Source organism: Ailuropoda melanoleuca, chromosome 1, assembly GCF_002007445.2.
Source record: "Ailuropoda melanoleuca isolate Jingjing chromosome 1, ASM200744v2, whole genome shotgun sequence".
In the NCBI taxonomy this organism is placed as follows: Eukaryota; Metazoa; Chordata; class Mammalia; order Carnivora; family Ursidae; genus Ailuropoda; species Ailuropoda melanoleuca.
In genome coordinates, this window is record NC_048218.1 from 150,333,450 (window position 1) to 150,357,365 (window position 23,916).

Sequence of the window (23,916 nt, forward strand, 5' to 3'; positions counted from 1 at the left end):
TAACTATTTTGGTAGTTTTTTTTTGTAAAGTGTTGCTACTCAGAGTAGCGTCCATGGATCCACAGCATTAAGCAGTAGCATCTATATAAACTGGGAGCTTGTTAGAAATGCAGAATCACAGACCAAGTCCCTTCTGAATCAGAATCTTTATTTTGAAAAGATCCCAAGATGTTTCATATACACATTAAACCATTAGCTACATTGATAATACAAAGAAGTAGCTCTGCAATGCTTACTATGGTAGCTAAACTTGAAGATTTTCAAGATTATCAGTGGGCCCAATTAGCTCCAGTTTATTCAGAAGGATAGAAGAACAGAATCACAGCTTGCCACCAAGGCAGCCCCCTGCCTTCCGTGAGTCTTTGTAATAGTCCCTACAGCAAGTGGCTCACCATCGTTTGGGAGCCATATTTGGGCTGTGCCATTCTTCCCAACCTATCCCCATTTATAGTTACTCTCAGTTCACATGCAGTCTGCCAACAGGGTCCTTTTTACCATAAGCAATATTTCCAAGTAACACAATTGATAACTCTTTATCAGTTTCCTAGAGTAACAAAGGTGGAAACTTAACCAAAAGTCAGTCTAATGAAGCAGGCGAAAGGGTTAATGGAATCAATGGGATCCTACTAGTTCTCTATACTGAGGACTAAGAGACAAAGGGCTCTAATGCATGAGTCCCTCTTGGACCTGCCTTCTGTTGGCCATGCAATAGCTATTATGTATTATGTATAACCACTGAAAGTATTAAAAGTTCTTTCTTGTGTACCACCCACCCCCAAGACTTCCCTCTTACTATCTTTGAGTCATAGATCCCATCAGCATTTCTGTCTCTCTAGTGTTGCTCTTTTTACCACCTCGAAAGGAAAGGAGAGAGAGGTTTGATGAGTACAACTTTCTCTGTGGTGTTGATGTAAACATTAACTACCATTTAAATGAATTTCTTTTGTTACCTTGATTCTATAAATATTTAAATGTGTGATTTGGTTCTAGGAAACTGGAGGATGTACCAGATACAGTCTCTGCTGTTTTTATATAATAGGGGAAAGAAAACATGTAAAATAAGAGCAAAGAATAACGTTTTATAAGTGAGTTATAGATTCTGTGCTATGGGTGTATTGAGTGCATCATACCTTATTGGTAAATCTAGGTGACTTCTGAGTCAATTGCATGTTCTCTTTTTGTAACTGATTTCAAGGGGTTCATTTTTGGTGTGCATCAAATTGGACACAACCCAAGGAAGGGTTGAAAACAAAGAACTTTTTATTGTTACAAGTAGGGGGACAAGGAGATAGCTGTCATAGTACTGTCTCCCATGGGATTAGTACAGGAAGCTTTTATTCAGTGTATTAGGGGATGGGGCAGGGAACTTATAGAGGCACTTATGGTTCAGTCGTGCATGCTTAATATGTCAGCATGCTAGTGGATACATCATATGTTCAAAAAATGGCAGAAAGCTCCACCTATAGGAGAGGATTTTAATATTATAATGAACCGAGGATAACTTTAGGATAACTCAGGGGGCATTTGTGCAGTACATCAGCTCCATCCCAACTCAAACTGGCTCTCCTAAGGAGCTGTCAGGTGAGACTCACTTGGCAAGACACACCTATCAAGTGAAACACCTAGTTGGGCGTCTCCTTGGCTGGAACTATTGGTTCTGCAAAATAAAACACAACTCCTTCCTTGCTTTTGTCCCTTCTCCTCCTCCCTTTCTGGTGGTAGTGTTCAGCCCTCTTATTTGAGTAATTTTCTGTTGCATCCTAGCTAACATTTTGATATGCAAACAATAGGCTGCTAATCCTTGACCTAAAATATGTATTTGTGATACATTGTATTTAGCTTACTGCTTTTTTAGTTCTGTGAAATTTTAAGGTATTTATGATTTTTACCACATTTTATACTATTAAATTCATTTATGGGCTGTTAATGTGACTTTTTCTTTGCATTTAGAAATCACTTTTTCAGGGCTTCTATTATGTCTTTGCTTTTTAGTGTTATGCCACTGTTCATTAAAATAAGCTCATCGAGGACCTGGAGGGTATTATGCTGAGCGAAATAAGTCAATCAGAGAAAGACAATTATATGGTTTCACTCATGTGGAATATCAGAAGCAGTGCAGAGGATCATAGGGGAAGGGAGGGAAAACTAAATTGAAAGTAATCAGAGAGGGAGACAAACCATGAGAGACTGTTAACTCTAGGACATAAACTGAGGGTTGCTGAGGGGAGGTAGATGGGGGCTATGGGGTAGTTGGGTGATGGGCATTAAAGAGGGCTCGTGATATGATGAGCATTGGGTGTTATATGCAACTGATGAATTATTGAACTCTGCATCTGAAACTAATGATGTGCTATATGTTGCTAATTGAATTTAAACAAAATGAAATGAGCTCATCGAAGCAGAGATTACTTTGTATTCGTAGAGACAAATTATATTTCTTGTGAAAATATTTTCAGCACAGAGTCATAAACTGTTTATTTTTAGAAATAGGTGTAAGACAATTTGGAGATATTTTATGTATGTATAAAATGGGTATAATCTATTTTTTTAAAGAGAATGTAAAGTAAAACCTTGATGAATTTGTGGGGTTTTTTAATTCTGTGGTAAATAATCAGTGGCAAATACTTTTTGTGTATCTGTATGCACATGAGAAAGCAAGACAAGTCTGGAAGAATACATACCAAAGTTTAAAGTATGTTTATCTCTAGGTGGTATGACCATGAAGGATGTTTTCTTTAGCTCATTTTGTTGCCAACTGTATGAATTAGGGATAATAAGTTGTTTAGAGATACAGTCTTGAATGAAGCCACCGTACCTATATTTGGAATCTGAATATCTTGTTAACAAGTTCCTGTGTTTTTTATAGTCAGAGTCTAAATCTCCTGTATGTTTCTGTTTCTGCCATGGTTGTGGCTGATATTTGGGTGGTATAGAAAATAAATATTGATGCTTTTTAGATTAGAGATAATTTCTTTAGTTGTCTGATGTTCTCTTCAGTGGTCTGAGATTTTATAGTGGGAAAGAATCACCTAAGGTGCTTGGTTTTTTTCTTTTTTTAAAAAATATTATTTATTTTAGAGAGAGCACGCACATGTGCTTGCGTGTGTGGGGGGGAGGGGCAGAGGGAGAGGAAAGAGAATCTCAAGCAGACTCCCCAGTGAGTGGGGGAACCCAGTGCGGGGCCAGATCTCAAGACCCTGAGATCATGACCTGAGCTGAAATCAGGAGTCAGTCACTTAACCGACTGAGCCACCCAGGAACATCCCCCCTCCTCGAGGTGCTTGTTTAAAACAGATTCTTGGGTTCTACTCCTAGAGATTTTGACGCATTAGTTCTGGGGTGGGGCTCTAGTATCTACAGTTACAAAAGGTACGTTTAGGTTCTCTTGCAGGAGGTGGGGAAGATCATCCTTTGAGAGACATTGGTTTAGAAGGAAGTAAAATTTGAGAGAGAAAAGGCCTGGCTAGGTAGATGTCGTGCTGGAGCTTAAGAGAGCTGCAGATACAGGTCATGGAAAGGAGCCAGGGCAATGTAGAATAAAGTATACTTTCTGGTATAAGGCAGGTGAGACTCACAGTAAGATTTTTAAAAGTTTAAACTTTTTTATTTCTTATAGAAGTGGTTGGGAACAAGGCAATAAGTGATAAAAACGAAACTCTGAAGACAAAAAATAATGGTCCAAGCCGATAGAAGGTTGAGACTTGAGGCAAATGGGAGCTAGGGTGTAAACTTCTAAACAGATGCACCTCTTCTCGCTCCAGTTCTCCTACTGTCTTCAGGGCTGATTTTTCTGAAATGCACATCTGTTCATGTTAGTCCCCTGTTTAAAATCATTTTGTCCTTTTAGAATAAAGTTCATACTCATAGCAGGACTCTTGGATTTCATAACCTGCCAATTTGGATGACTTGCTTTTCCGGTATTAGAGGGCTTTCACTTATACTATTCCCTCTACCCAGATTCCTTATGTTCCACAAATATAACCTAAATGTATAGGTGTTAAATTAGTGTTTACCATTGTCTTATATTATTAGGATTTGAAAAATCATTTTTTTAATTAAAATATTTCCTATTAAAGTAGTTTATAAACAGAAGTTGCAAATATAGAAGTACATAAAGTAGAACAATGAATTACTGTCGTTCATCTGAATTATTTTTGCATAGGATATTACTGTTAACAGTTTGGTCTGTATTCACACCTGTCCCTCTCTGGTACTTTCTAACTGCCATACAGGTGCCGTTCATTTAACTTTATTATATTACACGAATACATTTTCATTGTAGAACATATCAGTATAAATGAGCTAAAGAAAACATCTTCCACATGATCATATCACCTAGAGATAAACATACTTTAAACTTGAGTGTGTATTCTTCCAGACTTGTATTGCTTTCTTATGTGTGTACAGATATACAAACACATTTTTTAAGAAATTTAATGGCTGGTAATATGCAAACTTTTTTTTTTTTAAAGATTTTATTTATTTATTTGACAGAGATAGAGACAGCCAGCGAGAGAGGGAACACAAGCAGGGGGAGTGGGAGAGGAAGAAGCAGGCTCATAGCAGAAGAGCCTGATGTGGGGCTCGATCCCACCACGCCGGGATCATGCCCTGAGCCGAAGGCAGACGCTTAACTGCTGTGCCACCCAGGCGCCCCGTTTTTTTTAAAGATTTTATTTGAGAAAGCGTGCACGTGAGTTGGTGGAGGGGTAGAGGGAGAGGAGAGAGAATCTCAAGCAGATGCCAAGCTTAGCATGGAGCCCAGTGTGGGACTTGATCCCACAACCCTGAGATTATGACCCGAGGCAAAATCAGGAGATGGTCGCTTAACTGACTGAGCCACCCAGGTGCCCCTATACAAACTCTTCTTGTGACCCCTATACTTCTGTTATCACTGCAGTATTGCCCTACTCCCGATCCAGAATCCATTCATATATTACGTGTTGCTTTTGTGTCTTAGTCTCCTTTAGCCTAAAACAAATGTTCTTTTTGTGTCGTAAGCCAGTTTTTAGAATAACTTGTAGAACTTCCCTCAATCTAGATTGGTCTGGTTTTTTTTTTTCTCATTATTAGGTTCAGTTTAAACAGTTTTTGGCAAAAGTACTATGTTGATGATGTTCATTTCCCATTATACTGTATCAAAAAAAGTATGATACCAGTTTATTGAATTTTTGATGGTAGTTAAAGGTAGTGTCAACTAGAACTTTCCATTTTAAAGCCATTTGTTTTTCTTTTGGTAATTAACAAGTAATCTGTGGGGTAATAACTTTGAGACTTTGTTAATACCCTGTTCCCTAATAGCCTTTTGCATAGTGGTATTAGGGTTCTTGTCAGAATCAGTTATATATGTAGCTCCAAGATGGGGATTTTTAATTCTGTCATTCCTCTACATTAATGGGCAGTATTTGTTTTGTAGAGAACTTCTCCCTTTTTTCCTTTTCAATATTATTATGCTCTCATATGTTATCACCTATTACCTGATTACTCTTTCTGATACTTAAATTGTTCAGATTTGACCAGTGAGAGCCCCTTCATGCAGGCTCCCGTGTACATATGTGAACACACACATCACATATGCATATGCATATGCTCATGCTATCTCTTTCTCTAAATAAATGGGATAAATACCATGGGACTTTTCCCCATGTTACTTGCTGTATTTCACTCATATGTTAATCTGTTAATACTGAGATTCTTTTCATGTGAGTACACATGGGATATATTATTCTTTTTAATGGTACATAGTTAACTATAGAATGGTTCAACCATGATGTTTTTGTTTCTTTTTGTTTCGTTTTTCACTTATAGATAGTACTAACAGATATGCGTCATATATATTTATGAAATAATTTCTGTGGGAGAGATTCCTAGAAGTGAAATTGCTGAAATAAAAGATAAGTGCATTTTAACTTTTAAAAAGAATTGCTGGAATGATCTTCAGAAAGACTGTACTTGTTAATATTCTTACCAACAGTGTACATAGTACTTGATAACTGCATATTAGTAAATTTTCTTTTAATTTTTGGAAACTATCACTTTATTAAAATATGCATTCAAGTTATTATGAGTGAGGTTTGGTGTCTTGTGGCCATTTGCATTTTATGTTCTGTTATCTGCTGTGCGTTTCCTTTGTCATTTCTTAATAGGTCTCTTTGTCTTTTCTCATTTATTTACTGGAATTCTTTTCGTTTTAATGTTAATCCTTTCACGGCTTTATGTGTTACAAAGATTTTCCATTCTTGCATATATTTTTTTCACGCTTTCGTGTACTTTGTATTTTTCATTGTTTATAGAATGTTCATTTTTTATACAATTACAGCTGTAGATCATTCTGTACTACTTTTTAAGTTCCAAAATGAATTTTTGTATAAAATTAATCCTGAGAGAGTGAAATTTTCTAAAGCAAAATAGGAAGCTAGCGTAGCTGGGTTTTTTTGTTTGTTTATTTTAAATTCAGGTGCCTAAGTGACAGACTTCCATATTGTAGTTCAGGCATGGAACTTTTTCTTAAACATTTCATGGTTAGGGGCACCTAGGTGGCTCAGTCAGTTAAGCATCTGCCTTTGGCTCAGATCATGATCCCAGGGTCCTGCTCAGCGAGAAGCCTGCTTCTCCCTGTCCCCCCCACTTGTGTTCTCTCTCTCTCTCACTGTCAAATAAATAAGTAAAATCTTTAAAAACAAAAACATCTCATGGTTAAATGTGAAATTCTTGAATGTCTCATTTTTGAGAAAACTGTCCGTCTAATATACACAGATATTAAATAAAATGTGAGAAATATAGAACAGAGAAAAGAAAAAGCATTCGTAACAATCCTAATATCCAGACAACCATAGTAAGTGTTTTGGTGTTATCCCTTTAACTTTCTTTCTTGTTCTAATTCTTCATTGTCGTCTTTTTTTTTTTTTTTTTTTNGTTTTTTTTTTTTTTTTTTTTTTTTTGGTTAAGATTTTGTTTATTTATTTGAGAGAGGGACAGCACAAGTGGGGGAGGGGCAGAAGGAGAGGGACAAGCAGACTTCTTGCTGAGCGGGGAGCCCGATGATACAGAGCTGGATCCCAAAACCCTGAGATCATGACCTGAGCCGAAGTCAGATGCTTAACTGACTAAGCCACCCAGGTGCCCCTTCTTTTTTTAAATATACTTATTCTTAAGCATAATAAAGAGAAGTTTTTAAGTTGAGATTTTGCTAAAAGATGGTATTTGAAATATTGTTTATTAAATGTATAACTGTCTAATTACTTTTCAGAGTACTCACTTAGTGTAGATGAATTTCTTTTTGAAATCAAAGGATTCCAACTTGGCACTTAGTATAAACACCTTTGTGACAAAATCTTATAACTAACTTGTATTGGTAGGGTACCCCTGACTGTGATGTCAGTTATCCTGATATACTGATTGCACTCTGTCTGAAGTAAAATGTCACATATGTGTCGTAGTACATGATAGAGAATTGGGTAATGCACTGCATTTGCCAGCAGTTACCCTTCGGTTTAGCTGCTGTGCATTAAATGAGATAAGGTCTACTAAGAGATATTCCCCCCATTCATTTTGTCTCTGTTATTAACTAGCTCTAGACCATTTTTATTTCTTAGTATATGCAAAAATATATCCTTGTGAATGTTTATTGAGTAGTAAAGTATGTTCAAGTTATAACCATTTGAATTTTGTAAGTCAGCAGACAATTTTCGTTCTTTTATGCTTTAGGACATATTTGTTACAGGTATCCTACATCTTTTCTCATAAACAACAGTATTACTTTAAAATCTTTCTCTTTTTTTAGTGAGTAAAAATCAGAGGTCTTAGTGTTAGGATGTTAAGAACAGAAAAAAATGCTTTAAGTTTTTAAATGACACCTTTTGGGTTCCTATTTTTTTCTTTAGGAGAGATGTTATTAAATACATTTGTAGATCATTTTAACTCAGCCTCAGAGATGTGATTTGTCCAAAGTTTATGTAACTCTAGAAGACGAAAGACTGAAGGTCTTTTCTTCCTTGAGACAAGTTGAATGGCGAAAATTTCCACTGATTTGGATTAGCTATACCCTTGTATAATTCGAAACAACTGTAAACACATTTTATATTATTTGTCCTTAAATATGATTTGTGTAGGTTGCATGTGTTACTCAGAGGTTGATCCTAATCAGATGGCCACAGAAACATGTTTTTTAAGTTTACATATTTGAAAACTTGAAAACTCCATATAAAACAGGTTTTATATGTCTGTCTCTTATTTTATATGGGTACCCAAATGAAAAAATTCTTTCCATAATCTTATTGAATGAAGGTGCATCTACACAGAATTAGGTAAGTAGAAGGAAATAAAGGTGGGTTTTTGTTTTTTTCTGGGTGGGGGGTATTTTATTTATTTTATTTGAGAAAGAGTGAGCACGAGTCGGGCAGAGGAAGAGGGAGAAGCAGACTCCCCACTGAGCAGGGAGCCTGATTCAGGGCTTGATTCCGGGACCCTGAGACAATGACCTGAGCCAAAAGCAGATGTTTAACTGACTGAGCCACCTAGGTGCCCGGAAATAAACATTGTTTTATGGTACTTTAAATTCTTTTTTGCGTGGAGGAAAGAAAAAGATCTTAAAATGTGTTTAGTCATTAATTAAAAGGTATCAGAGTGGTTATAATATGTTAGAACTTTGGTCTAGAGCTCAGTAAACTCAGTAGGTATGGTAGAGAAATATTGGAAAGTGGCAAGTGAAGAACTCTATAAGGGTCATAACACACTGTGAATCATCTTTCAGGGGCATTGAAGCTGAAGAAGAAATACTTACGCACCTGCTGGTTGCCTTTTGAACTTACATGATACCAATATTGTAGGTTACAAAGTAGGGATTTCCTAAGAGAAATGCTCAAAAATCATTCTTCAGGTTGTTTGTAGTTTAATCTATGTGCAGATTTTTGCCATGTTTGTAGAACATTCTTTAAAAAATAGAATTGAAATTTTGCTTTATTGTATAAAAACTGCTGTGATTTACCTTGATTTTGGCAAATGAGGTGAGTAAAATAGCTCCACAGGGGCTTTGTTATTTTGGTAATTGCCTACTTTTTGTGAATACAGATGAAAAAATTTACTTCAAATGGACATTATTTTGTAAAGAAAATACATTTTTCCTTGTAGTATTTTATAAACCTTTGAGAAAGCACATTAATTTTTATTGTTTTATTTTGTGATTTTTCTTTGAATACTGTGTTTTGCTTACTATTGAGTTTACTGAAAAATTCTTTTATTGGTGATAATAATAACTGCTCCCAAGAAGAAAATTATATTTCCTTTTCATTTTAGGATTTGTCATCTAAAAAATGTATATCTAAACAGAACTGAAGACGATGATTACCAACACACTTTAATGATATTAAAGAAATTAATAAGTTTTGATTTTTTTGCTCATCTTGTGTACTATAGTTTAGCTCCTTTGAAATCTTTTCTTTGGCATTCTTTAAGTATGATTTTCAGATCATGTTAAGGTTCACTGTTACAAAGCCTTCGAATAGCATAAAGATGACAATTACGGTAACTTCTTGAGGTAGCTTATGTAATCATAGTTGCAAACCAACTTTTTAGTTTTCTGCCTACCAGGCTGTTTTAATTATACTCTATAGTCAGTGATAGCATTGTGTGACTAAAATACATACACATGACTATTGACCCATTAATGACATCTAGTAAATTAATGTTGGTACTTTAAAATTATTTTCTAGTTGTGTATGGTTCTTTTTCTTTCTGGGTGATTTAACTCTGTATGTATGTATGTATGTATGTATGTATGTATTTATTTAAATTTGAGTATCTTTGGTGTTTGTGAGAACACACTCTCCAGTTTAGGTTCCAGTTGTCTGTTGAGTTTGTAACCAGTTCGAGCAATCACGTCTTAAACTAGATGCATATAAACTTACCTGTGTGGTAAAGCCTCTTGAGAGATGATTGTTACTTCCATATGCTTCTCATAGTGTGTGTGTGTTTGTGTGTTTTTGATGTCTTCAGTTTATTGGAGGTCACTTTGGATGCCCCTTAGAATTTGGCACTTAGACCACCCTCTTAGAATAAACCACCCTCTTAGAATAAACCTGGAAGGTTGATATTTGGCTCTCTGTAGAAGCAACCTACTTTGGAGAGGTAATAAATGTGTCTTAGGAGATCAGAGAAGTGCTCAAGCCTAAAGAAGACGAGGGTGTATATCAGACCTAGAATTAAGTTGTAATTTATTACTATTTATGCATTCATTTTTTTTCTCTTCAGGATATTTTTATCATGAGGGTGGTATCTTCCTTTCTAGAAGAAGAGAAATTAGGTAATATGAAGTGTATCAAGCATCATTTAGGAGAAAAAAAAAAACTAGGAGTCATGACTATGGTAGTCGTTATTGTAAGTCATCAAGAGTTCGAAATGGTTTTTTGTAGTCTGGGTGAAATGATCTTCGAACTTTTCAGTTGCCCTTTATTGGATTCTATATTTATCAGTATTGTGTTGGTGCCAGTACATTCTTCTTGGTATTTTTATACTTAGAAGTAATTATTCATGATAATGGATGTGACATCACTTTTTAGTGAGTTTGGTTTGTCAGGCACTAAGAGCCTCATCAACACTGAGTTCATTGACAAAATTGAGTTTCAGGAATTTTAATGAGAACCTGATTTTACCAAAATGTTGGCAGTGATGTTTTGCTTGAATTTCTTGTTGGCTTACATGTTTGACATCTAATATACTCTTTTTAAGCTCAAAATCAAGGAAAATGTTTTTGATCTTATAAAAAGTTTAAACAAATCTGGAAGTGCAAATAGTAACTTTAAAATTTGTAATTGCAGATACGTATATTTGCATTGATAAGGAAACATTTTGCTCTTAATAATTGAAAGGTAGTTGAAGAATAACATGACCTACTCTAAAATGTAAAGATCTATGCTAATTAATTGTTTGTTTGCTATGAGCAGCTTTAAAAAATTTTACCACATTTTCTGATTAAATAATTTAATTTCTCTCAGAATACTGAGTTAAACAGAAAAAGATTAATCTGTTTTCATTAATTTAAGTTATGGATAAATTTTTATAGAAGATGGAATTATAAATTTTTAAAAAGATCAAATACCTCCTGGAGCTACAAGTTGGCTCCGTTGTGAATGGAACTCAGTTTGTCTAACTCTAGTCTGAACTATTCAAATTGTTCTATAGCCTTAATTTATGTCTGTGTGGGTTTCTGTATTTTTCTTTTACTAATGGTTAACTTTGTGTTTATGGTTATATGAGTTTGTGCTTTATCTACCGTCTCCAAAGTTAGATTAGAGACTTTTTTGATTGTATATTTATTTTGCATGAGCATGGTCTTAAATAAATTTAAGTGTCCATTACAAAAGGAGCTCAATAAATATTAACCAGTAGTTCCTAGATGCAATCTGATTTCTTTTTAATGAAAATTCCTATTTTTATGTAATTTTTTAAAGAACTGTACATTTTTCTATTCCCATCATGCTTTTCCAGTAGATGTAAAATTATTTTAAAAGGTCATTTGTTTAATTGTGTATACTATGGTAGGTGAAAAAGTACTTTTATAAAATGGTTTCACTTACATGTTTTGACTTTAATATCATTCTTATGAACCGTTGGTTTTTCAGATTCGTTCTCTACTTCCCTTTTTCTTTTGTAATTTTATAAATGAGTTAAAAAAATAAACTATTTCATCATACTTTTTTTCTTTCTNTTTTTTTTTTTTTTTTTTTTTTTTTTTTTTTTTTTTTTTTTTTTTTTTAGGTTGCTATGGAGTTGATGGAGAGAGTGACTCTATTATGAGTTCAGCTTCTGAAAACTCCACGGAACCTTGGTTTTGTGATGCCTGTAAATGTGGTGTTTCCCCTAGCTGTGAACTCTGTCCCAATCAGGATGGAATTTTCAAGGAGACAGATGCTGGAAGGTTGATGTCATAATTCTGATGTGTTAATATGCCTGCTTTATAATGTGTCTGCTTCTGACTATTCTAATTTTTTCAGTTACACAATTTTGTTTGGTTGTTTCTTTGTATTTTTTTGGCATAGAGTAAATGGACAGTAGGCTACAGATCAGGGGAAGAAGGAGAAAATACTGTTTATTGGTTGTCTGCATTTGCCTTTATAGCCATAGTCCCATTTAATCCCAATAATGGCTCTATAATAAAACAGGTGCTAAAGTTTTCCATTTTATAGGTGTGGTAGCTGAGGCTCAGATCATTAAGTAATTTTAATTTGATCAAGGCCACAGCAGGTGGATAGTCAGATTGGAACCCAGATCTCTCTGACTTCAAAAGTATGTCAGAAGACAGAACCCATACAGTGGTTTTAAAAGGGGAACTTTACCGAATTATTAAGCTATGATAAGAGTAACTGTGATATCACAGCCTGTACCCCTGAAACAAATAATACATTATATGTTAATTTAAAAAATTTAAAAAAAAGAATGATGTGCTACATGTTGGCTAATTGAATTTGAATAAATAAGTAAGTAACTGTGGTATAAAAGGACTCTAAAGAATACCCCAAGGCTGAGGGAGAGTATCCAGGGAATGACAAACTTGGAAGACCCCTCCCCCAGGCTGAAGTTTAGACCTTATTGGAGGAGGTGTAGTTGCAACCTATTGGATGGCAGAGATTACTGGTTTGCCTGGGCCAGAACCAGTCCTTAGTTCTTGGCAAGTGGGTGTTTAGGCACAAGTTGCAGAGGGAACTGGGGCACCAGTGTGGTATCTGGAGTGTGTGGGTCTGTGTTAAGAGGGCCATAGAAAAGTGATCTCCAGGCTGGGCTTGCGAGGTCACAGAGTTGGTAGTCGGTGTATATGTCTGGGGCAGAGCCCTGGCAGATGCTGTTTGTCATCCCTGCTGAGAAGTGCTTTCCTCCTACGGTGCTCTCTACCACTTCTAGTAAGACAGCTTTAATATCATGCTCACTGTAAAGGAGAAATGCTGAAGGGATTTTGTCCATTTTTGCATAGCAGATATTTAAGGTGGATTTAGAGCTGAGAGGCAGTAAATTGATAACTGGCACAAAGACCTATTTTTTTTCACTACACTCACACTCATCTTTATTTTTATATTTGAGTAATTGTCATCCTAATAGTGTTGACATTTTTTCATGTTTTTGTCCAAGAGACTACCATCTAGGATGGGTGATGGAAATTTAAGAGTAGTTCCTGCCCTCTTGTATTTTATGGATCATTACCTACCTGACCTCCTCACCCTACCGGCCCCCTCCCCATGTAAGAGAAGTACTAAAATGTATTTTTTATTTTGTGATGTTAAGTTTTTTATTTTGTGATGAAATATTTCAGTATTTTAAAAAATGTTTAATATTGGGACAGGAATAATAAAATAACCTATACAGATTTTCAGCATTATTTTCCATATTTTAACATTGAAAAGGATAGGATACATTTTATCCCAAAATAAAGGTAATCTTTAAAATTTAATACATGTTACTTTTGTAAAGTCAAAAATATTTTTCTTGTATTTCCCTCAGTTGGTGTGGAGAGGCCTCTCAGAAATGTCGCCATACAAGGTTGTTGGGATAGCATAGAATCTACCATGGAGTCTTGAAGAACCCTGTGTGTTGATATTTAGGAAGAATGGCTAAAAATCTTAGGTCTTCTTCCTCATTGCACATCCAAAAAGATGAAATAAAATATAAGATGTAACAGATGATTTGATGTATTGACATGAATCTTTAGTCTCTATTGTAGACCTGGGCATTATTTCATGTTTGGACTGACTTGGGCCCAGAATTAGGGAATTTAGTACAGCATTAAAAGTATGTGTTTTCAAGTTGGACTGCCTGTATTTCAGTTCNCCTTTTTTTTAGTTTTTTTTTTTTTTTTTTTTTTTTTTTTTTACTAACTGCGATCATGTGATTTAAACTTATTTTAAAACCTCCATTTTCTTAGTACTTTTGAGAGGATTAAATGAGGTGATTACTGTAAAACAATACAGTTTCTGGAGCATAATAAGTGGTTAATAAATGTATCCTTATTTCTACTGCTGCTGCTTCTGCTGCTCCTAGTGCTTATTACTGATATTGTTCCATTTCCTTAAGGTGCTCATAGAGTACCAGCTGCATAAATTCCTTCTGGTAACTATTTAGTCCTGACAGTTGAAATTTTTGGTGATAAATTGTAGTGAATAAGTAAAACAACTTTGGAAAACACAGAGCTTCCTTTTAGGGAAAATAATTTGTTTTACCTCTTTTCTTGTTCATAAATTGAAAGTTCTATTCAAAAACTATAACATACCTGTCCCTTCATGCTATTATAATCCACAAAATAACTCGTAAAATTGTTTCTGAATGGAGAAAAGAGAGGCCTCTTGATTTAGATTCAGTGAGAAATATTTGTACTGACTCCGGTGGATCTTACCTATACACACACTTCCCTTGATGGTACAGCCTGGCAAATTTCTTTTATAGCGTTTGAACATTTTATTTGCATTGAGGCACACACTCATCTATAGGCTATGGTGGAAATATAGGTCTTGATATAGTTTGAAGGATATAGTTGAAGCTTGATATACTTTGATTCAAGGCAAAAAAAGTCAAGAAAATTTGACAAGCCATTTAGTATTCTAGCTTCAAATGGTAAATGGGGGGGAAAAAAGCACAATGTATGGAAAGAATGAAAAAGGTTTTGAAACTGCCATATCACATAGGCTAATTAGACTTTTCCCCCTGTTTCTGATGGGAGCCGCAAGTTCTACATGGAAAATGATATGATTTAGTGTGAGGAAACCATTAGTACTTTTTGTCATTAAATTTTTATTCCATTCCTTAGGAAGAGTATTTTACCCTGTCTTAAGTGGTCTTATATAAACCTGATTATGGGAAATATTAGACAGACTCTAATCCTTAAAGTTTGCATGCCCAACGCTATGCTGCAAGTACTTAACATTGCATAATTATACTTCTAAACTGTCTTCGTGGTGCTGTATCCTAGTAGTCACTTAGGAATTGATTACTGAATGAATAGATGAAGAATGAAAATAACATAATGGAAATGGATTTATTTTACATGTTGTAAAGGCACTACAAATATAACGCATTTCAAAATCAAATTTGATTAAAGTAGTTCCCATTCTGAGTGAGTCCTTGATAAATCTAGCTAGTTTGCTTTATTAAAATATGTGCGTTTAAAAGGATATATTAATAATTTTTATGCTAGAATGACAATTTTGTCTCTTCGTTTTTTTGGTGCTATTATGTGGTACGTCTTTTCTGTTTCCTTTCCCCAGTCCAACACCTGTCCTTATAGCTCTAAGCAAAATGGATGTTAAAGTAGCGAAGAAGATTATTCCTTTTTGATTTCTCCATTTGTCTTAATTAAAGAATTCTAAAGTATGTACAATTAAACAAATGAACAAAAAATTATTTACAACAGGTATTAAAAAGGAACAAAATTGTCTCAGCTGTTTGATATGCATTTTAATAAAGACCCAAGTTGACATCCTCATATCAGTGGTTGGGGAGAAATTATACACTTGTGTGCCAATCACACTGAAATGGCAGTTTAAATCTGTAGTACTTGCATGACTTGTACTAAAACATTTTCAGAAGGTCAGTATGAAGCAAGCAGCCAGCTGTTGGGTTTCTCAAAGATAAACTCCTACAGAGTACAGTGGCATTTAATACACCAGTGGAGCATGAAAAAACTGCGCAAATTAAATTGAGAAAGCAGCTGCTTGTTGAAGATGTGTATCTTTATATTGAACTCCACAGGATACATTTGGGAGGTTGGATTAAAACATTTTATCAAGAAAATCTCAAAATCTTGGATTTTCTTCTCAGTTAAAAAGATAATTTCCAAAGATTTGTAACTGTTTTCTCCAGTGCTTCTATAAAATGATTCTTAGTCTTATTCTTTTAAAACTTTTAGTGTGTCACAAAACATAACCATGTAGCAGTCATAGCCTCTCAAGCTGTGATAAAGCAGAATTTGTTGTTAATATAGTCACAAGGTTAAGAGAGATTTGCCATCTCATTTTTACCTTCTTTCTCACGGAAGTGATATAGATCTGTTTAAATTTCAAAATCCAGTGATCCCATATATTGTGTGGTTGTACGTAAACAGAAAAGGTTCCTAATGCATTTCAAAAGTTTCAGGGTAGCTTTGAAAAAATGAAATTAGAATCAACTCCCTTTTTAGTGTACTGAAACTTTGAGCATTCTTTGTTTAGTGTTGCGCATCATTCAGACTAAAAAAAAATATATATTTGGGATGTATAAGTTTTAGTACAAAGGTTGTATGGTGAACAGATGAGTGAAAAAGGATTTCCTTATATGTTATAACTGTTCTGAACAGTCTTTGAGAATCAGTTTTAACCTGGAAACAAAGAAAGTCTGGATGAACACCAGAAAAAATGTTTTAAAGTATTCTGAAGGACTGTTCTAACAGCTTTTAGAAAAAAGTAACAAGAAAGAACAATTTTACCTAATTTCTGCAGAATTACTTCACAGTTCTTAAATTAGATCCTTACTTCTCAGAGTGCTTAAAATAATGAATTTGAATACCTTTCCATGCGTAAGAAAATGATGTTTTGTTTCATTTGAATAGTGGTTTTGTGCAAATATTTAAGAATAACAGGTGAGTGCAAAGTGCAGTGAATTGAAGTGAAAGGCAATTATAGTTGTTAACTCTTAGCTTTGGCTAAGCTGCTAGAAAAGTGCTTATTGCAGTTGTGCTTACTCCATATTCTTCAGTTATATGAGATTCTGAAATCTGACCGTAGAATTCTTTCAGTAGTTATTTGAGATGGCACATATTTTGTGTTTATTTTCCTCGTGAGCATTTTATGAAAGGGTTTGATAGCAAAATCATATTTTCTCTCCTTATAGATGGGTTCACATTGTTTGTGCCCTGTATGTTCCTGGAGTAGCCTTTGGAGATATTGACAAATTACGACCAGTAACACTAACAGAAATGAACTATTCCAAATATGGTGCCAAGGTGAGACAAAGTTTTCTTGATTGTCTAAAAGAAAAATTTTTACTTGTTTATATGGCTTTTTACTAATATCATATCATTGTTGAGTACAGAAATGCTTATTTGTGATCATACTATTTGTAAAGCAGTTAGCATTAAATCATCTATTATTAGTAGTAATTTTACCAGAAAGCCCATAATTTATAAATTCTTTAATGTATTCTTAGTTTAATGTAACTTGTGGGGTAAAATGATAATTGATTCTACTTCTATTTCTTTGGCCTTTAGCACACTCCCTAGCACACATGAATTCTCAGACCAGTTAGAGCAACTACAAACCTAATTTCTGACTTTACTTTTGAAGTGGAATTTACCAAAAGTATGAAGAGAGTACAAGAGGCACCTGTTATTTTGCTAAGACTTCAAGTGTTGTTGTTGTTGTTTTTGTTGTTTAAATGACTACATAACCTGTTTAGCAACTGATTCTCAGCCTCAAGTTTATAAATTGGTTTTTAAAGCTCGAGCTTTAGGATTATAAGTGATAAAAATACACTTATTGGTTTAAACTTAGATATATAATTACTATAGACACCCCTGTAATATTAGAATGAACTAGGCACTGATACATTCTCTTCCATTGCTGTCTTTTGGGAAATTGGGAAGGAAGACTCCTGAATAGCATAAGTAACACATTAAGGTGGGATGGGAAGTTTATAGATTGTTGGAAAATTCCGATATTGAAAATTCAGAATTTGACAGTTTCTGCTGTTATATCCAGAATACCCTCCTTAGGTTCTAACCACCACCTGCATCCCTCAGACCTGCAGGCCTCCAGCCTCACTCCAAAACTCTTGTGCTAGTTTGGGTAATTTCTATTGAACTATCTGCAGCATCTCTCTCCAAAATTAGCTAAAGCCCCCAGGGAGAAAAACAGGCACAAACACTGAACTTACTTTCCTGCTCCTCAGGTAATTCTATACTATCTTGTTATCTCTCTGATGCCTTTAAAGCTGTAGTTTAAAAAAAATAATAATTTGTCCATATTTTCTAGTTTTTAGCAGGATTAATACAAATTTCCTAGTGCACCCATTACTGGAAGTGAAAGGTACTGCTTTCTGATAGCAGCTTCATAATTCACGAACACAGAGCCTGGAAGGGACTAGCTTAAGTAATTTTCAGTAGGTACACGTTATTATCATAAATACAAATCTGCAAGCAATGAAAAACACAGGAACCAGATATTATTTCATGTAACTGAAACCAGCAGTGACTTTTGAACTCAAAAAGAGAATCATTGAATAGTCATCAGCAGTCGTCAGCTGATTTTTCATTATCACCTGCTTTTGTTTTAAAGTATGATTAGGAAATGGAGTAAAAAATTATGTATTCTCTAGCTCATCTGCAAAATCAACCAGTGATGTTAATTATAACTGGGACAGCTCTTATGGACATATCTATCCGTTTCCTAATCCTGGCTGCTTTCTTTCCTGTGTTCTCAGTTGCTTAGTTCCCTAGCATTTTAAATGATTCAGGCAATTGAGGAAGATTCCCCTTTCTTTGTTAGATTGTTCTGTAGTCTACAAGACTTTATGGTCATGAAATTTCTCCGTGTATTTACTCTGAAATCTCTTGCTAAACTTTATCATATTACATTGCATTTGTTTGGGAACTATCCTGAACAATTTGGTTCTGTTTGTGCTATTGACATTCTTGAAATAATTTAATTTCTTCATTTCTTTCTCTACCTTCCTCTCTCCTGTCTCATTCTTTCTCTCTTTTTTTGGTTTCATGTTTAGATTACTATTCGCTAGTATTTTATCCCATACGTCTTCTATTGTTTTTGGAAAAAGACATTTAACCAAGCAGTAGAGTGTCAGGATTTGGGTGTGTTTTCACATCTGTGCCCAGTTCTTGCTGTTTTCATTCATCGCTGATGTGTCAGTTTGGTGCTGTCTACCTAGTAGACAATCCCTAACTATTACAGTCTTAAAATGACATTTTTAGTGTTTGTCGAAACTATTTTTTTCTTTATGATTCCCTTATATTTAATTTACTTGGAATATGTTTACTATAAACAGTTCTTTAATTGTCTGTTGTCAGTCTTTCACAATTTAGCAGGTTTTTCTTTTATGAAGATTACTATCACTTGAGTAGTTTATATTTTATGACTAGATTTTTTTTTTCTCTGTGGTTTAGACAGTGAAAAGGATAAAAATAAATTTGGGGGGATTGGGAATAATTTCAGTAGTTTAAACTTTCAGTTTTACAGTTTTTTCCTTTCTGTTCAGAAAGGATGTAGTTGGCTGTAATATCTATCACAGCAAATTGTTTACTTAAGATTACTTTTAATTCTTTTTAAAGTATTTCTCTTTAATAGTATTTAATTTAATAGTACTTAATTCTCTTAAATGTATTTTTAAAATATACGATATCTTTGGCTGCAATGCCTAGATTTTTTTGGTGAATTTTCTCTGGCTTATTTATTTTCTTTAATTTTCCAAGCAGTGTTATATTGTTCAAATCAGTATAGTTTAATGGTTAAGAGCATGGACTTTAAAGTAAAATTACCCTGGCTTGAATACTGAGTTGGCAGTTATTTTTTGTGTTATTTTGAACAGATTTCTTAACCTGTCTTCACCTCAATTTTCTCCTGTGTGAAATGGAGATAATATTTCTTCCACATATTAGAGTGGAAGATTCCACGGTATGGTTGCATATATTAATATATATAAAGTGCTTAGAATAGTGCTTAGCACATAGTAAACTTTCAAATTATTCTTATTATTTCTGTCATCATTATTATATCAGTGGAATTTTGGTTTATTAGAACTATAGAGAGATTTTTCATATAAATTTTCTTGCCTATAATTATTGTTTCTACTAAAATGCCATTGATTATTTGTGTTTTATGAATGCTTTGTATGAGAATGGAGTCTTGTTCTAGAGATACTTTTATTCTGAGAGTTTTCCTATTACTCCATTGTAGGAGTGTAGCTTCTGTGAAGACCCTCGTTTTGCTAGAACTGGAGTTTGCATTAGCTGTGATGCAGGGATGTGCAGAGCCTATTTCCATGTGACCTGTGCCCAGAAGGAAGGTCTGCTTTCAGAAGCAGCAGCAGAAGAGGTAGGTTTATTTAAACTCATCATTGGTGAATATGTTCATAATGTCTCATGACTGTTAATGTCCCACAACAGGTGTGCATCATAAAAGAAATTAACAAGCTTATTTTAAAAGTCTTCGCCTAGATCACTGGTTTAAAATTTCAAAAGTAAACAATGCATGAGGTTTTTTTCTGTTTTAAAGCTAGTTAGACGTTTGGAAAATGTTAAAATTTTTATAGTGAGATCTGACAGATAAAATGAAACATAATCCGGGTTGTTTTAAAGCATTAAAATGTCAGCATCTTGGATATCCTCACTCTGTTTCTACAAATAAAATCATTACCCCATCTTCAGTATCTGCATTTCTCTCTCTTTACAATTGTTTTTAATTTTATGGTTTTCCTTCCAGGTTTATTGGCTTTAGATTAAGCAATTATTTGTTTTCAAAGTATGTTTTGGGGACTCCTTAATATTCTTTCAAGGAGTCTATGAGGTTAAAACTCTCTTTGTAACAAAATGAAAATGGTATATACATTTTTTACTATTAATTTTCTCATGAGCAATAGGGGGTATTTTCAGAGATTATATAACACATAACAATATAACATATTAAATGTGGAAATAGTTTTGAGAATCCAGCCATCTTCTTTTATGTGGGCTATCTAAACGTTAAAGAGATTTGCAAAAATGTAACAGTGCCACTCTTCTCACTGAATTTGTGTATGTAAATTACAGTATTTTTAATAAAAATGTTATATATCTTAATTTGTAATGGGATTATTTTAAGATGAATAAATATATTAAAATTTTATTTATTTTAATTTCTAATATGGGGACTGTCTATAAATATAACTCACATAAGGTTTCAGGTTTCAATAATTTTTAAGACTTTTAAGGAGTCCTGAGATTAAAGTTTTGTTGATTCTTTTAAATTCTTTATATAGACAGGTATTTGAGTGTTTGCTTGGTAATTCTTACTGTCTATTCATGGTGGATCTGTGGTATATCTAAGTCTCTTGTTGTATTTCTTCTTTTACTGGCTAAATTTTTAGTATTATATAAAAATATGTTTATTATATTAGGTCTTTATCTTATCCCATTTAATTCATAGAAGGAATTAAGTGAAAAAGATAATCTGATGAAAATTTGTTGAGTAGATTCAGAGCGATATATTTTTTGAATAAATGAATTCTATAGCTGTTATATGTTGGTACATGATTTTGTACCAGCCTCTGATTCTTATGAATTGTACTTTGATTACTTGAGGAAGGGTACTGGGTAAGCATTGAATATTTGCACAGCTCTTAGGCAGACGTAGAGGTATAATTAATTATATAATAGGGTTGTGTGGATTAGTTATGACTACAACTCAGGATGGTGAGCAGAAATGCAGAGGGGCAATGCAAGTAAGATTTAGAAGACCAGGTAATCCCAGGTGAATACTTGGATCACAGAATCTGTTAGGTTATTACTGTACTGTGGTAAACTTTGAGCTTTGCAATCAGGAGGACTTCTCTGTAGCCATTTCTTTTAGAACTTATTGAGAGCTTTACCTTTCATACTATGGTAGTTTGGGTTCCTTCGCATAGCACCATTCACCATTTTTTTGCGGGGGTAGACAGTAGCTAACGAAAATGTGTGAAGCTGGGGCCCCTGGGTGGCACAGTCAGTTAAGGGTCTGACTTGGTTTCAGCTCATGCTGTGATCTCAGGATCGTGAGATCAAAAGGCCATGGCTCCACTCAGTGCAGAGCCTGCTAAAGTTTCTCTCTCTCTCTCCCTCTGCTCCCTCCCCTGTGTGCTTATGCACATGCCCATAGGCGCGCTCTAAAATAAATAAGTCCTTAAAAAAATAAAAAGAAAATGTGTGAAGGAGCCATATACTGCTGCCTTATTAGGTGTGCTTTTTTGGGGGGAATGATTTAAAACATATTTGCATATGTTTCTAGTGTCTTGTTTATAAACAATTATAGAATTGGAAAATTGTAAAGATTTCTGACCAGTGTTTTAAAACCCAAGACTTTTTATGAATCTGTATCAATGAGGTTTGCTCTTGGCAGTAATCATTCTGTTAAAAGAAGTTCTTGGCTACTTCTTATGGTTGTACTTCTATAGAGCAAGATTTTTGTAATGTAATAGTATATTTAATTAAAAAACAAATTTTAAATTAAAACATATCTATTGTTTATGGGCATATCTTCTGTTTTATTATTATATGACATTCTAGAAAGCTTTTTCTCCCCCCCTTTTTTAAAGACTTGTTAAATGGAATGTCTTCTTTCTCTTTTTTTTTTTTTTTTAAGATTTTATTTATTTATTTGACAGAGATAGACAGCCAGCGAGAGAGGGAACACAAGCAGGGGGAGTGGGAGAGGAAGAAGCAGGCTCATTGCAGAGGAGCCTGATGTGGGGCTCAATCCCAGAACGCCGGGATCACGCCCTGAGCCGAAGGCAGACGCGCTTAACCGCTGTGCCACCCAGGCGCCCCCCCCCTTTTTTTTTTTAAGATTTTATTTATTTGACGGAGAGAGACAGCCAGTGAGAGAGGGAACACAAGCAGGGGGAATGGGAGAGGAAGAAGCAGGCTCCCAGCAAGGAGCCCAATGCTGGGCTTGATCCCAGGACTCTGGGATCATGCCCTGAGCCAAAGGCAGATGCTTAAGGACTGAGCCACCCAGGCGCCCCAAGTGGGATTTCTTCATAATGGCTGTTGTACATAGGCAGTAAAAGAAAGGTTGAAAAAGAGTAAGTACCTTAGTTTCATCCAGTGACATCATATACCTTACCGTATTCTACTGATTTTTTTTTTAAGATTTTATTTATTTATTTGTCAGAGAAAGAGCGTACAAACAGGGGGAGCAGCAGGCAGAGTAGGCAGAGGGAGAGGAAGAAGCAGGCTCCTGGCTGAGCAAGGAGCCCGATGCAGGGCTTGATCCCCGGACCCTGAGATCATGACCTGAGCTGAAAGCAGACTCTCAACCGACTGAGCCACCCAGGCATCCCACTAATGATTTTTTATAGACTTCTGACATAGTACTTTATCTTATTGGTGAGGATCCATTTGAAGTTTCTTTTTTTTCTGATCCACTTTGTGAAAATTCCAGATTCTTTAGAATATTCAAACCATGTTATGATACGACATGTTTATTATTAAAATTGAGCAATAGCACAGGTTTAATTATGCTGACTGAAATTTATGTGATTATGTTTCACACTATTTAGTGAGCCTTAAGGTTACTTATATTTCATGTAAAACCGTATGGTAGTTTCTTCTGTGATAAAGTATGATTTGTTGCCTCTGTTACCATGTAGAAAATTCTCTTTGAAACAATATAAGATTATAGATTTTATTAATTCTTTTTTTCCCATAACCTTTGACTTAATGGACTAAAATCATTCATGGATTAAATGTCAAGGGCTCAAATTAGATCTTTAGCTATTGAACCGATGCCTTAATATTGCTGGGAAAAACAGGATTGGTAGAAATAGGCTCTTAGTAGATCAAGTAATTTTTCATGAATTCATCAAGAAGTTACATTGCTTAAAACTAGACATTTTATATGAGCTGTTCAGTAGTACCTTTATGTGGCTTTTAGGCACGTGATAACTTATATTTTTATTTTAAAAATTATTTAGTGTATTTGTGTGTGTGTGTGTATATAAAATAAAGCTGTATCTTTAGAATATGTCTAGAATATGTCCACTTCTTAACAAATTCATTGCTGCTATCCTAGTCCCAGTAATCGTTGGTCACCTGGATTAATAACATGCTAATTCTTTTCTCTGCTTTTCTTTGCCTTTTTAGGACAGAGAGTGGCAATTTTTTTTTTTCTCTGAAGAGCTGGATAGCAAATATTTTAGGCTTTTTGGGCCTATGGTTTG

At 34.6% G+C, this 23,916-nt stretch overlaps 1 protein-coding gene across 14 annotated transcripts in view; it reads left to right on the top strand.

Moving 5' to 3' along the window:
- Positions 1 to 23,916, top strand: part of PHF14 (PHD finger protein 14) — a 240,606-nt gene that overhangs the window by 24,410 nt on the left and 192,280 nt on the right. For all 14 annotated transcript variants that reach the window (XM_034668347.1, XM_034668327.1, XM_034668335.1 and 11 more), the window contains exons 5-7: positions 11,755 to 11,914; positions 16,846 to 16,957; positions 19,920 to 20,057. In XM_034668347.1, the coding sequence (XP_034524238.1) occupies positions 11,755 to 11,914; positions 16,846 to 16,957; positions 19,920 to 20,057 (410 nt within the window). The remainder of the gene's footprint in view (positions 1 to 11,754; positions 11,915 to 16,845; positions 16,958 to 19,919; positions 20,058 to 23,916) is intronic.